Source organism: Carassius auratus, chromosome 16 (genome assembly GCF_003368295.1).
Source record: "Carassius auratus strain Wakin chromosome 16, ASM336829v1, whole genome shotgun sequence".
Taxonomy (NCBI): Eukaryota; Metazoa; Chordata; class Actinopteri; order Cypriniformes; family Cyprinidae; genus Carassius; species Carassius auratus.
In genome coordinates, this window is record NC_039258.1 from 13,303,421 (window position 1) to 13,318,526 (window position 15,106).

General features: G+C 36.9%; 1 protein-coding gene across 4 annotated transcripts in view; it reads left to right on the plus strand.

Moving 5' to 3' along the window:
• Positions 1–15,106, plus strand: part of LOC113116192 (serine/threonine-protein kinase ULK4-like) — a 194,820-nt gene that overhangs the window by 6,851 nt on the left and 172,863 nt on the right. For all 4 annotated transcript variants that reach the window (XR_003293986.1, XR_003293988.1, XR_003293987.1 and 1 more), the window contains 2 exons: positions 7,489–7,596; positions 12,275–12,358. Coding sequence is in view for 1 of the 4 variants with exons in the window: in XM_026284177.1 (XP_026139962.1) it covers positions 7,489–7,596; positions 12,275–12,358 (192 nt within the window). In the remaining 3 variants the exon portion in view is untranslated. The remainder of the gene's footprint in view (positions 1–7,488; positions 7,597–12,274; positions 12,359–15,106) is intronic.

A 15,106-nucleotide genomic window follows, 5' to 3' on the forward strand; every position in this document is an offset into this window, starting at 1 on the left:
GTTTAAAGATGGAGATTTTAACAATCAAATTAAATTAAAACAAACATTTTTGAAAATACCAAGACACACCAGCAGGTGTCACTGTAGCATTTCTGTATTTGCTTATTCTCAGCTTCCACTCAGAGGAGAAAATACGAAGCAAAAATAATTTCTCTGCTCTCCAAAGCACTTGAAATCCAGTAAAAGCCAGGTGAAATTAGCTTTTTACATCTCTGTCTCGGCCTTTACAAATACAAAGGCAAATATCTCATCCAAACAGGGTTATAAAAGCTTTCAGTAATCATCAAAGCACTACACAGATGCGTCGAGGTTACTCATAAGCAAATTCTTCCACCCCAATCCTTGATTTAACACATTTGTCTTCCATTTCGCTATGAAATTTCCTACCTCTTTTTCATTTTGCAGTACCACCCAGACTACCGCAGACAGTGGCACAAAATGGCCGTCTGTCGTAATCTAGCAAGGCCGAGTTTTTGGGGCATTTCACACAATACAGGCTTAAACTTTGCTGCTTCTCTCAACGGGTTCTTCTTTCTGGCTTTCCTGGGCTCAGTGGGTCGGTATTGAAGAAGTGCTCAGGGTGATGGACTCTCTCCCCGGTGCTCTACGGGGGTTCTGTGTCTGAGCGGCCGATCCTGTCATGGCGATTTCTTTCAGTGCTTCTCTTTGGCAAGAAAAAAGCAGAGCTGCTTTCTTATGGTTCTTCTGCACTCTAGAGGGCATAATATATTGAGCTAAAGGCTGGAATACACTACACGACTTGAAAAATCTTAACAACTTTTAAAACAAAAGGCATCAAAATGGATACATTCTCATTCTCGTTCTCTCATTTCGTACAAACACAGCTGCTGCCATCTTGTGTCCTGTTATAGTTCTGACTATACTATTAATTTCAGTGACCTCAGTATTAATAGTACTGTAATGTTGTTGCTGTGTACAGGACAATTGCTTTGAAAACTCTAAGTTAACGCAAAAAAAAGTTGAGTAATAAGTGGTATGTGTATGTGGTACTGTATCCCTTAAATGTTTGTCTAGTGTTTGTTCATTCGTCTTGGCTAAAAGACTAGGAACAGTTTTTTTCTTCCTCATATAAGAGGTTGCACACAGAATCAGTAGCACAAACACTTGTTTTGAGACGCTGCTCTCTGTGATTTTTTATTATTTTTATTACGGTGTTAATGTCGCTGTTTTTTAAATAAATATAATTCATCCAAATAAATATAATTTTACTGCTCTACTCAGAATTCTTAATCTAATGACACATGTACTTAAAATAACTTTTTTATTTTATTTTTATCCTTTCAATCACATTTTATTTTTTTATTTATTTATTTTTTGCTGCAAACTCACAGTAAGCACTGGCTTTAAATAGTCTATGTCGACAACAGATCATTGTATAATTGGCATAATCACATCTGATGTGCATTAAAGTCAAAGAACCACCCGATATAAATTAAAAGTTAATTATAAATTTAAAAAAATCCTGAGGCTCACTCATATTGTTGAAAGCCATCACCAATGGAATTACACTAGCTTGGGCAGAAGTGTATGTTATGAAGTGAATGAAATCTTGCTTTCATTTAGCTGTGCACTACAGACACTCTTGCACAACTGCACAATGGTCAGTTAACATACACCTGCACTCGACTCACCCAATGTGCATTAAAGACACTCTATGCAAATGCACATATTCTAACATAATATCTGCTCTGAGCCACCTCAGTTGTGCACAAGCACTTTATTCTTAAACTGTAACATTTCTTACATTCCTACAATTTCACATTTCTACCCCATTTAACACTTCTGCCATGTTATATTTATTGTGCTCGTCATGTTTATTGCTTGTTATAATTAATGTGCCCTTATGTGTGATCCCTGTTGTCATGAACTCGTGTGTATACTTGTTTTGTCAGTGTCGTTGCACCCTGGTCCGTCAGGAACCACATTTCGTTCTTCTGTATATTGTCTATGTGGAAGAATGGCAATAAAGTAAAGTTGAAGTTAATGCGGATACTGTATACAGGCCATGGCTTAAGTGAATGTAAGCTAAAAAAGTCTGCTTGTTATACATGGATTTTCTGTGAAACTGGTTAACTGCAACGGCGAATTGTGGCAACAAAGTCATGTAGTGTATTCCAGCCTTAATTGCACATTATTTCCTGAGAAGTCTATTATAAAATAAGTCACAATATGGATTTTGAGCTGTAATGAGTGTTGTTTGTGCGAGCTGGAAGGTTTGCAATAAGAGGATCCTCTTAGGTAAGTTTCAGCCATGGCAGTATCCATCATCTAAAAGAAACTTGGGCTAATTCGTCGCCATGGCAACGATAAAAGCCTCTATAAATAGACATGTTGCACAGGGGCTTGATGCAGGAAGAAGGAAATTACAGAATTACAGCCAGAGCAGAAAAGTCTCCTCTCAGAAAAAGTTTCCTTTGCTTTGCGTTTTTGCATTCTTTCTCTTTCTACAAGCCCTCCAAAACACTTGGTCCTTCTCCCTCTCTAATCCTCCCTGAAACCCTCAGTGTCTGTGTTCACCATGAATACTTGAGCACTAGTCTAATGAAGTGGTAAATTAATCATTGTCCTTGGCACCGGCAATCCCCCGTGCCCCTAGCCTAAATTCACAGTTACCCTCTGAAGAGCCTGACAGTGTTTCCCCTGACCAATCCCATTACACACTGCTGAGAATTACAGCGAAGCCATCTGAAGGAGGTACCACAGGGATGAGCTGGATTCTTTTTTTTTTTCTTGATTTATTTGATGGTAAACCATTTTCTGGAAAGTCATTTTAAAGTTACTTCTGCCATATATATTTCATAGAGAAATGTATTAAAAATCCAGATTCTGTCAGTGCATAAAGGCAGTGCCATCTGCAGTGCCTTGTGCCGGAGGGAGTGAATATTTCAGAGTTGAATTTTAAGTGGCACACAAGAGTATCGGTGTGATTGGAAACTAGTGAGAGAGTATCAAGGGCACTCTGTTTCTCCCTCTCTCTGCCCGCTGGACGTCTAAGACACAGTTTGACTGCATTTGTCTGACTGACTCGGGGAATAATATTGATTCTCTGAGCAGCAGTTGATCAGATCTGCATCTCATATAACTCCCCTCTTCTTGTGTCCTTCTGTCTTGGGCTGTCGATATTGTTGTTAGGAATATGAATCTTAAGTAAGGTGACTCTTTTCATATGAGGTCTACAAAGTCAAAAGATAAGTTACTTAGTACAAAGTACAAGTTACAAAGTACAAACTTTTTTTTTCACTTAGTAGTTTGTTGAAAATATGCTGGCTGATAAAATTCTCCACCCATTCATTTAATCAGACATCATATTTCAAAAGATTACGGCTGTCACGAAATTAGATTTTTCACACCACGGTTATTGTGGCCAAATGAATTCACGATATCGATATATTGTGATATCTATAGAAACCTTGGGGATCAGTCAAATAAATTTTTACTTTCAGTTTTTCTTTTTACCTAGTTAATGTAAGCATATTGATAAACACAGGGCACATGCATTTTCATGTATCCTTTTTGTGTGTTGTGTTATCATAAGTGTCCTGTTCATTTTAAATGTTGTGGTCTTTTATTGTGGCCAGCCTAAGGCACACCTGTCCAATAATCATGCTGTCTAATCAGTATCTTGATATGCCACACCTGTGAGGTGGAGGGATAATCTCGGCAAAGGAGAAGTGCTCACTAACACAGATTTAGACAGATTGGAACAATATTTGAGAGAAATAGGCCTTTTGTGTACATAGAGAAAGTCTTAGATCTTTGAGTTCAGCTCATAAAAATGGGGGCTAAAACAAGTGTTGCGTTTATAATTTTGTTCAGCGTTCATTATATTATAATATAATATAACAGGAAACAATATAATATACCATCACATGATTAAATAACACAAATTAATTATGGAAATTATGTTGTGACAAACTGTAGGGGGCATCACAAACAAACAAATTTATATTATTGTATAATATCTTATAAATAAATGAATATCTATAATATGTTCTAAATATGGGCACTTGTTCACTGCTTTCTCTTCATAGAAGGAGTTACTCTATATGCTGCATGGCTAGATAGATAGATAGATAGATAGATAGATAGATAGATAGATAGATAGATAGATAGATAGACCTTTAAAATATAATATATGATATTTTGCAAAAAAAAAAAAAATATTTCTGAATATCACAGACTGAGTTTTATTTTACAAGATAAAAACAAAATAAAAACATCATAATGAGATGTATTAATTAATATGCATGGCACGACAAAGTGACATTAGTGACATCAAACAAAGGCTTTTTACCATAAAGTTGATTAGAGCTATTTGACTACATTTAAACACACAGAGACAGCTGTTCCTTAAACATAAAACCCTATTAAAGTGCAAATCATGACTAGAACCAGGAGATTAAACATAAAACTAAGAGAGAGTTTTGGATTAGCTTTGTTTGTATTAAGGATAGTGTTGCTTTCCGGTGGCACAGTGCAGCATTAATTATGTGTAATACTCATCTTTGATAATGAGCCAGCTAGACCTCAGGTAGGATTCAGCTCAGACTCTTTAGTCGTGAGTTCTTGGATGCTTAGCTTAAAAACCTACACTTGATTTCAGGCCAGTCTATTGCTCCACAGTATTCTCCACCATGCCACATCTGTACTGACTAAACCTTCTTATACCCAGCTTGACAAACATGCTATATGTGTGTGTACTGACAATTATGTTTTCTAAAGCAGGATAGCTTGTGTGTGTGTGGATAATAGCAGAATGCCATAGAAGGGAGTTTGTGTGTGTTTGCTGATGATAATGATACATTCTAGAGCAGGAATTACTTTGCGTGGCTGAACAAGACAGCTTAGCCTTGTTTGTTTCTTTCTGTGTAACAGAAATCATCACTATAAGTCTCTCGCTGCCAAGACTCATCAAACACAACCACCAACATCTGTTGCCTGCAAAGTCATCACTTATGAGACTTTATCTGTCACAGGGCCAAATATGCTACGTAGGGCATTTGCATAGCACCTGCAGAGAGAAGCATATGAAGAGTGGTTGCAAAACACGATAAACGCAAAATAATAATAATAATAATTTGTTTCCGGTCAAATCAGTATTGTATCTGGTAGGGCTGCATTATTAATCTTATTTTAATCTCGATAATGATATACACCTTTCTCATTTAATTAAAAATAATCGTCACTATTGGCTGGCTCGTTATTTATCCTGTTTTTAATTTGCGTTATCTTGCATTGCTAACAAGCCTTCACTAGCGTTCATGCTTGTGGTTGCCATATGTGAAGAGCTTTAATCCCCAAAACAGAGCTTTTCTCCTATAAGGATACAATTTCTGCCCGGTGTTTTATTTAATTTGTGCAATCTGGCACAAATTTGCTCACTCACTGATGGCGGAACAAGTGATGATGATGATGATATAAAAACATACGAGTTTAGCAATCTCTCCTCCACGATATTCTGCTTACATGAAAATGTGATATAGACAATGTGTTTTTTTTTTTTTATCACAAGCCATTTGTTCTGTTTGTGTAACCAAATGTGCCATGATCAAAATTTCACTGAGTTTCAATAATGGATCTATTGTGTTTGAGGAATAAATGTGACAATAAAATGGGCAAAAGGGTACATAAATTGGAATTATTGGTATTTATTAGGGGTGTAACGGTACGCAAAAATCACGGTTCGGTACGTACCTCGGTTTTAAAGTCACGGTTTGGTTCATTTTCGGTACAGTAAGGTAAAGAAATTCAAACATTAAACTGCAGGTTGTTTATTACTTTAAACGTTTTTTTTTTACAATTTGTTTACACTTTAAAATACTTTTTAATAAAATATATATAAAATAAAAAAAAGAATAGGAAATAAAATACTGTTGCAAAGTTCTCCACTAAATAAAATACAATCAGTCTCAATTAAAATTAAACCAATATCATATAATAAAATATAATGAAAAATAAAAAAACTACGATTACAGTGCAGCATTACCAATCCCAGCTTGTAGGCATCAACAGTTTCAGTTTTTAGACCTGCTCAGATTTCGTTATAGCGTTGGACCGATCGGAATTAAGAGCAAAGGTCTGTTTAAATGCTGACGGGAGCTGCGTTTGAATTACAATCGTTTTTTTCCTAGTTGTAGTGATGTTCACACTCGTGTGATGCCTTTTGAAAACCTTAGGCCGGTGACACACCTGTCAAACATATTCTATTTTGCCGTCAATACTGTTGACGGTGTCCTTTATCAGTAGGCTTTATATTTATGCTCGACATGAAGTATAGATATTGTTGTCGTGAAGACAAGATCCTGGTCTGTCGGCCGCCTCCCTTTATGTAACCTACAGCAGCAGCAGCACGCCAGCACCGCGTCAGGCACGATTCTGGTGTGTAAAGACACAGAAAACGCGAGGCAGCCGTCACGCACCTGACGCAGCAGAAACGCCACGTTCATGCGACGCAGCCTGTGTGTCACCAGCCTTGGAATCAGCTTCAGGGCGGGATTTGCGCTGAACGCGGAGACTTCCGGCACTTAATATGTTTGTTTGGAAACACGAAAATGTATATGTTCCGCAATCAAAATATTGCATTTGGTACACACGTGCACCGTACCGAAAGCCCTGTACCGAAACGGTCCGGTACGAATACACGTACCGTTACACCCCTAGTATTTATATTATAAATAGTTTCTAAAGTTTTTACCAGTTTTCGTGTTGAAAATGGCATGGCAATGTTAGTTTTCTGCGTGTATTAACAATCTTTGAGCAAATTTACTGTGCGATCTGAGTGGCTTTTTCCCATCTGCGAACAAATTGTCACTTGTAGTGTAATGTCATGTGAATACAGATGACAAAACACTAACCAAAACCATGAGTTTTGTATTATCCTAATTGGTTAAATGAAGTCAGTGTATAGTAAGTGGAGGTTGGTTAAAGGACACATGAAATGTTATAGCATTTCCCTGCTGAAAAAAAATAAATAAAAATTACCTAAGCTGGTTGACAGATTTTAGATGGTCATCCAGCCTGGTCTTTGCTGGTCAGAAGGCTGGTTTTAGCAGTTTTTTTTTTTTTTTTTGCAGTAAAGAATAATTGTTATTTATAATTACAATTATGATTTTAATCAAAATAACTGTGATTATGATTTTAATCAAAATAATCGTGATTATCATTATATCATATCATAATGCGCATCTTGGCGCTTCCATCCAGTGTTTTTTTTTTTTTTTTATGTGATATTCCAAAATGTGCATAAAAATAGGTTGATGGAAACATAGTCACTTTGTGTGACTTAGAGATTATATTCACAAGGAAATATTGATCAACGCGCATACATAGAGCTAATCTAATATGATAAATAATAGCTCAAGTATGCTTGCTCGTGAAGGTGAATTTTTGGGTGAACTTTACATAAAGTTTATTTAGATTTATGTTATAGCTACAGATGTCAAATTTGTGTGTTGGTTTTTTCCTTAGGCAATGGCCATGTTCACAGAACTGATCCGAGAGATTTTCAAAAGCAGTAAATTGAAACAATTCTTGATTCTGCCCCTGGGGAAGCTGCTCTACCTCATTGCTACACAGGTATGAAATGAAATGGAAAAACATTGAAATATATTATATGATTAATACAATTATTTATATAAAAGTGATTTTTGGGGACTGTACAATGTTTGATGGTGTCAAATATATATATTGTGTGATGTAATGGGACCTTTTTTTAATTAGATAAGCCTTGGAATTCCTAACATATGTGGAATGACAATATTTTGGACAATATTCGAAAGGAATTGCAAAATGTATTTGTAGTTGCTGGTTTCAATTTGTAGACGCATACATGGAGACATAATCCAAACGCAATAGCAAATCACACTTTTTTTCTTGTGTATGAAATATTTCTGCCAGATTTAAATGGAAATGCAAAAGTCTATCTGCAATTGTTTTTTGCTTTTGTTTTTTTTTAATTGGTCGAAAGTGATGATAAATCTAAGTGATCAATTTGAATGGTAGTGAATATTGGCCTATTTCAATTTTATCTTGTTTGTATAAAGGCTAAATACAAATATAAGGTGGATCTTTTTTTTTTATTATATAGTTTTATAAATTCATTTTTCATAAGTTTGTATGTACAGACATCTATTTTGGGTATTCTTGCCATTTTTTATGAGGCTTTTTTTTTTTTAATGTTCATATCTATATAGGAATTATATAGTTTCACTCGAAATTAAGAAATATACCGTGATATAAATGTTGGCCATATCGTCCAGCCCTATTGTAAATTTTCTATAAAATGCTCGGTGTGATGATAATGATGAGTGTGAATCTCAACTTAACATTTTATATACATTAAAGGGGAAAGTTAAAGGTTTGGGTAGTTATTATCTGTTATTTAAAATTTGGCATTGCTTTAAAAAATCCCTTCAAGATCATCCTAGAGGACAATTAAAGAATCACCTACAGTATACAGTAACTAGCTTGTCATATTAATATTCACATGAGTCCAATTAGTGATGGATTGAAATTAGGGTGGCATAAAAATAAAGCAGACTGTCTGTTATATTGACGTAATTATTGATCAGTGCACAACTTCCACTTTGGCTTCTTGGGGACTAGCCACCGGATTGCGATCTCAAGAACAGATCAGTATGTTCAATGGCCTGAAATTTCATACAGCTCAATTTGCTTCTCATAAATGTCTCACAGGCAATATTTGTCCTCTGAGTATTCTGTGACATTTAAAGAGCTCCCTTATGAGGATAGATTCACACAACCTCTCAGACCTCATTAACCTCAACATGAGGACCACCTCATAACCGATGCAGTCTGGTGCATCCTTTGACACAATTTTAGTACTCTTAAGATCACTGCTAAAAACTATACACTCTTTATTTGCATTTACTCATGTTACATCTACTGTAACATTTGCCACTATACCACGATGCTTTGAAGGGGATTTACAGCAGCCTGTGAATGAGGTCCAAAGGTGTAATGAAGCACAGCCTCTGGAGCCCATAAATGGCTCATCACAGCACCATTTTACCTCATTACAACCGGTGTGATGAGATGGCCTGTTTTTTTTTGACTCCTTTGACCAAAATTTGTCCCGTGTTGTAGACGTCTGGTCAGCCTAATCTGATGGCTGTATCGATCGCTGTAAGGGACCCGAGGTTAGCAGATAACATGTTTTGTTGGGCTTATATAAGAGTGTATCTCCTGTACTGGTTGTGTTTTTCAGGGTCACGCAGTACAACAGCACACACAGCTTTTATTGATCACATTAGCTCTGAGCGCAGGGGGACGGTGAGGGACGCTGTGGCCTTGATTGGCTTTATCTAATGACTTTTCTCCACTCCTCAGTTCTAGTGTAATGTGAGTAGGTGTGTTGACGCTATGAATGTCAATAACGGTCCAGGTGGAAAACTGTGGCTGTGCTTTCTGCGACATAATGAATGGAAGTGATCCGAGATAAGCCACAGGAGCATACAAACTAGCTTTCATTGTTCTTGAGACTGTCATTCAGTAAAACAACTATACAGGGCGATAAATCGATAACGATAATTATAGTGTAATATAAATGTCCTCGCACGGCGTGAGCTTCACTAGAGCAGATGCGTTACTCGTGGATGTGTCTTGATCATGCGGCACTAAACAGTGCTGTAAAGCGATTGCATTTAGTAAAGAACACAAATAATTCTGTCAGCACTGTGCACAACGATACAGTCAGAAGGCGTTTTAATCGGTATCCGTGTCGAATTTTATTTAGTCAATGTAGACATTAAATGTTTTGGAGGAGGTTTTTTTTTTTTGTGTGTGTGTATGTGATTAAGCTATAGCGTTTACAATAACATATGCTACTATGGAAGGCCAATGGTTAAAAAAATGGGAATATTTAAATGTCACCATATAAAAATGAGATTGCCAGAATTTTTTAAGATATAACTGATTTTGATAATGAACATAAATCTCCATCTGCATTCAGAACTCAAGCTAATATCAAGCGTGTTTTTCTTAGAGAGCAATAAAAATAATTATTAATATCATCGGGTAACACAAACCTGTTTCTTGATTTGAAACTATATTACTCATGCAGAACTAAGAATTATTATTATTATTATTATTATTATTATTATTAATTTATTTTTTCTATTGAGATATTTTGTTAAGGAAAAATGACTCAAAGTATAAAGAATTCAAAAAGTGTTTGTCATTTTCTGAAAATAAATAATTTTTGAAACAAACCAAATTTTAACTGTCTGGTTTTTACAACTTTAACATTGGAGCAAAAATCTCCCTTTAAAAAAAAAAAAAAAAAAAAAAGTGCATTCAGTTAAAAATTATTGTGATAATTATAAATATCGACTGATATGAACAAAAAAAACATAGTGATATTTTTTCAGACAACGGGCTTCGCTGATGCTCTCATAATCAAGTCTCTGTTCGCGTTCATAGGAGAGCATACATCGAGGACCACAGAAATGCGCGCTGCTGCAAATATGTAGTTTGATGCGGAGAACAGTAAACATCTGTCACAATGTTTATGTGTTTGTTTCCACAAAGGACACATCTGTTCAGCAGATCAGACATTGTACCTATGCTAATATGATGCTTCATACATGCTTGGCTCTAAAGTTTAATGCAGAAATGTCTGGTTTCATTTGTAGACGTTATTCATTGCTAAGACTTAGGTTCAATTGGGACACCACATATATAACTTTTAAAGAAACTGACAATACATAATTTTGGACAAGCATATGCATGTATAGGAAGAGGGACCATTAAGAAACTGCCTGTAATTGACCATGTTACCTATATATTTTATTAACTAAATATGCATAGTGAAATTATAATGTTTATAATTATTATTTTAGTAAATTAGATCCATTTGAAAATGCATCTTATTGGGAGGGCCACAGTTGAACGAGGGTGGGCCCATCACTGTCATTGCTCAGTGACTTCGGTGTGTACAGCCCTACATGATTAGATATTTTATTGGCTAATGCAATATACATGATCAATTTTAGGGTTTGGCTTATATCAACAATATAAACAAACAAACAAATATTTTTTTTTTAGATTTATCAGAAGTCAATGTAAATTATTTCTGTATTAATCTTTACATAGTGTACAGCATGTAAAGAGAGACCAATAAGATAATGCTACTTTTCACAGAATGATTCTTACTTCCAAAATTATTTTATCAGCCACTTGGGGGTGGAGTTTTCCCCTTTTTTAGATTCTATCCCATGATAATAAATTTTAATGGCCCTGGAAGAAGTTCTCTGTATGAACAGTTTGCCCACTGAGGTACTTGCTCATGGGTATCAGTTTATTGCAAGAGGTGTTTCTAATTTGGGAAGAAAATCAAAAAAACAAACCTAAACTAAAAATTAAGTCCTCAGAATTGCTCAGTTGACCAAAAAATGCTTTATTGCAATCTGCAACAAAATACCAGGTACGGTAAAATGTAGTTTTGAGTTCATGTATTTTTTAAAATATAGTTTAAAATGCAAAATAAAACATAATTCTTAAAAGATTTTTTTTTATATATATATATCAATCAAGCTTGGAGATACGAAATTAAAACAAACAGTTTTACTTTCGTGCTCAAACTGTTCAGATATTTTGCTCCTTTGTGTAATGATTAATATTAACTTTCGTTTAATTAGTTATAGTGATGCATTAATAATTTAGAATCACTGTTTTGAACTGATTGCCCATGTATTTTATTTTTTCACTTAAGAGGATTTTCAAGGCCAATTTGTAATATAAAAATGTCTACCTTTTATTAAAAGTAATCATCAGTAAAAAAAAAAAAAAAAAAAAAAAAAAAAAAAAAAAGATTTTATAGCAGCCTACTGCACGTTGCATAATTCAGCTACATATAAACAGAAATCCAAATCAGGCCTTGACTTGTTCGAAGGTCTTGCTCACGATCTGCTGTTGATGTTGACGATCAGTCTCAGCGCTGTGCTGAACGCAAGTATTAGAAGTTAAATGAGAGGAGGATGTTGCTTCGCAGCGTTCCCCGCTTTTCCCTCTAATTGACACGATCATTGCTTATAACTTGAGCTGCGTTTCCTGTACCTGTTTCAGCCAGCGAGCCTGTCGTCTTATTTACCATCACAGGACTTTATTTATTTAGCCTCATTATGATGGTGGCTGCATTTTACTGCTTTTAATTGTTCCCCCAATGAGTCTCAGTAATAGTTCTCTCTTTCTCGCTCACTCACACACACACATACTCTCTTTCCTTCCCCTGCAGGAAGAGAAGAAAGAGCGCCCAGGAGGATTGTGGGTCGTTCCTGCTGCCGCCTACACCGTGTTAATGAGGTGCCTTCGGGAAGGGGTAAGACTGCTACACTGTCCTCACAGAGTGTGTGTAAGTGTGCGCACGAGTGTGTGCATAAATATATGTGCGCATGGGGGCGGGGGGATATGTCTGATAATGAACCTCCCCCAGCCCTTATAGGCATTATTCGCCTGCCGCAAGTCAAGGGCGCTCGCTCGTCAGTCAGTCCTGTCACACAAAAACACTCACTCACCTGCAGCAGAAATGCTCACGTAACCACTCCTCCGGTCGTCTCAGTAGCAATTAACCACGCTGGCCTACATTGTTTAAGAATGGAAGCATCTGCATGGAGACAGACATCAAACTGATCATCTGTAGTCTGAACAGACTGTGTTTACTGTGAGTGCTGAGAGCTTCTCTTCCACTGGGGAGCGAACCCCATACAGACTCCCTCATTATTCCTTTATTAGCTGGGGAAGATCTGCCATTAAGAAGTGAGTTTTAGGAGCTAAAGCTTGTGTTGCCGACAACCCCTGGTCTGCAGCGCTGAAAGAAAGGAAAAAAGTCATGCGTGATAAACTAAAGTTTGTGTAGCTGTTCTTTAGCTGCACTACTGTTTTCTGGCTGGTCAGCTGCCAACGATTGGCAAAAGTTGAGCCCTCCAGTGATTGGGCCCAATTTTAGCCCTCTGCTTCAACCTGCTTATGCAGCATTTGGGTTTTTTCGTCTCATCACTTTTTGCTGGCGGATAAATTTATATTCTCAGCTGCTTGAAGAAGTTCTTGCTGGAGTTCAGATGATTCCCTTGAACTTTCAAGGTCCAATTGGAATTTGTGTTTCAGAACTGATGGCCTGTGATGATCAACAGCTGTTGTGTGTTTTACTTTCTTTTAAAACATGTTGTGTTTATCGATGCATCAGCAACTTTTTAGGTTAGGTTCTTAGCTTACATCACAGTTGTTTCTGCATCAGACGGAACATCCCATTGACCGTCTGATGCAAATTGCTCGCAGGAGTGGCTAGGGGTTGGTCAAAATGACAAGCTTCAGTTTTGGCTGGCCTTACACACTACTCATAAAAATAAAGGTTCCATATTGGTGTGTGCTGCAGCAGTGCAATAGAAGAAATATATATATATATCATCTGTTTTGATCCTTATCGTATTTTTTGCATGAAATTTGAATATATTTTCAAGTGTTTTATAATGGATTCTCCCCCCTGATCCTGTCTTCGCTGAAATACCTTCAGATTTATGTGTTTCAACAGATTTAGAATAGTATTTGTTTTATTTTTTAAATGGAAACTAACAGTAGGTCTTCAGTAAGTTCAGTTCAAAGGGACAGGTTTAGTGAGTAGTCTTTTGGCATCTGCCTGTTGTCCTGTTTGGTATGGCAGTTTCACTTATTTAAGAAAATGTTGTTAAGAATGTCTGAAGTTAGGTATTGAAATTGTTCAAAATTAACGCATATTTAACCAATGTAGTTAATGTGAGGAGCTGTGGTAACTGTGGTCAATACATTCAGTCTTTAAGCAAATAAAGTTTGCAGATATGATTTGATATTTTTTATCCAATGAAACAACATTAAATGCGACTCAAGTAGTAGTCGACCCATGTATCGGTTTTGCAGATTAATCGATAGTTGATTCCTGGAACAATGGGTTATCCGCAAAAGTCCATGCCGATAGTTTTCCGTGTTGTGTCCATTGTTGGAGCGCCTGAGAAGGGTCTGTTTTCATTATACAGTGCGAGAGTGGTCTTAACTGGTTGAAATCACTGACAGCATGTGTTATTTGTTTAGATGCATGATGCTGCAGGCTGAACAGAGCGAGAAATTTCAGACCAGGATTTAAATGCAGCTGACAGAAAATCTTGCCATTCCATTTCCTTTTCCATTATATTCGCCCCGAACCTTTGTTAATGTACATCAAAAATTGTATATTGAGCATTTGCATTGAAACGTTTGTCTTTCTGTGGCTCTAATAATGTCTTTATGCTTCATTTATAGAGCTGTAATATAGATCGCTCTTTCCATTTGCTCCGTTTTTTTAAGCACTGAACTTCAAGCTTATCTATGCCTCATTGTTCATTCTTGAAGTAAACTTGTGTCCGTTTGGTGAATAAATAAATTGTTTTAATCCACTGCTCAAGTTGAAAGCGATGTGTCTTGAGTTCCCCTAGACTCAGCCCTGTTCTTTTATTTTGATTAGATAATCATGAACACCGAGCTGAGCAAGATAATGACTCATTCAGTGCAGTTCTTAAAGTGACAGCAGGACTATTAAAGGGTGACTAAACCCCTGGTCAGAGCCCGACTCCACCCACTGGCAATATTTGACAAATGCTGAATAGTGGGCAGAGCACAGCAGAGATAGAGGGGACGAACAGAGGGCGGGGCTGAGTGCGTGGGGCGTGAACCTGAGACCCGCAGTGACGGATTAATTGACAGCTGCTGTCAGAGTCTCTAAAATGGAGAGTGACTGTAGTGATGCAAGTAGCTTTGCAACAGAGCGTTTATTTGAAGTAGAGGACTTCTCTCCCCCACCTTCAAACTGCGGTCTTAACTCCTGCACCACATCGCTTTTCATCGTGAGCTGTGTGTAGAAGACCATTTCCAACTCCATTGCGCTGGAGAAGCAGTTCCGCGCAAAATGCAGTTTGCACACTGCAGCTCTAGGCGGGAACTCGTGGTCTTCCAGGCCAAGTATATGCAACCACTGGCGCCTGGTTTTCAAGTCTGCTGGAAAACTATGCAGTCCAGCAGTGCTGTCACAACCAGCAACACTACACCTACGTACCATCCTGAC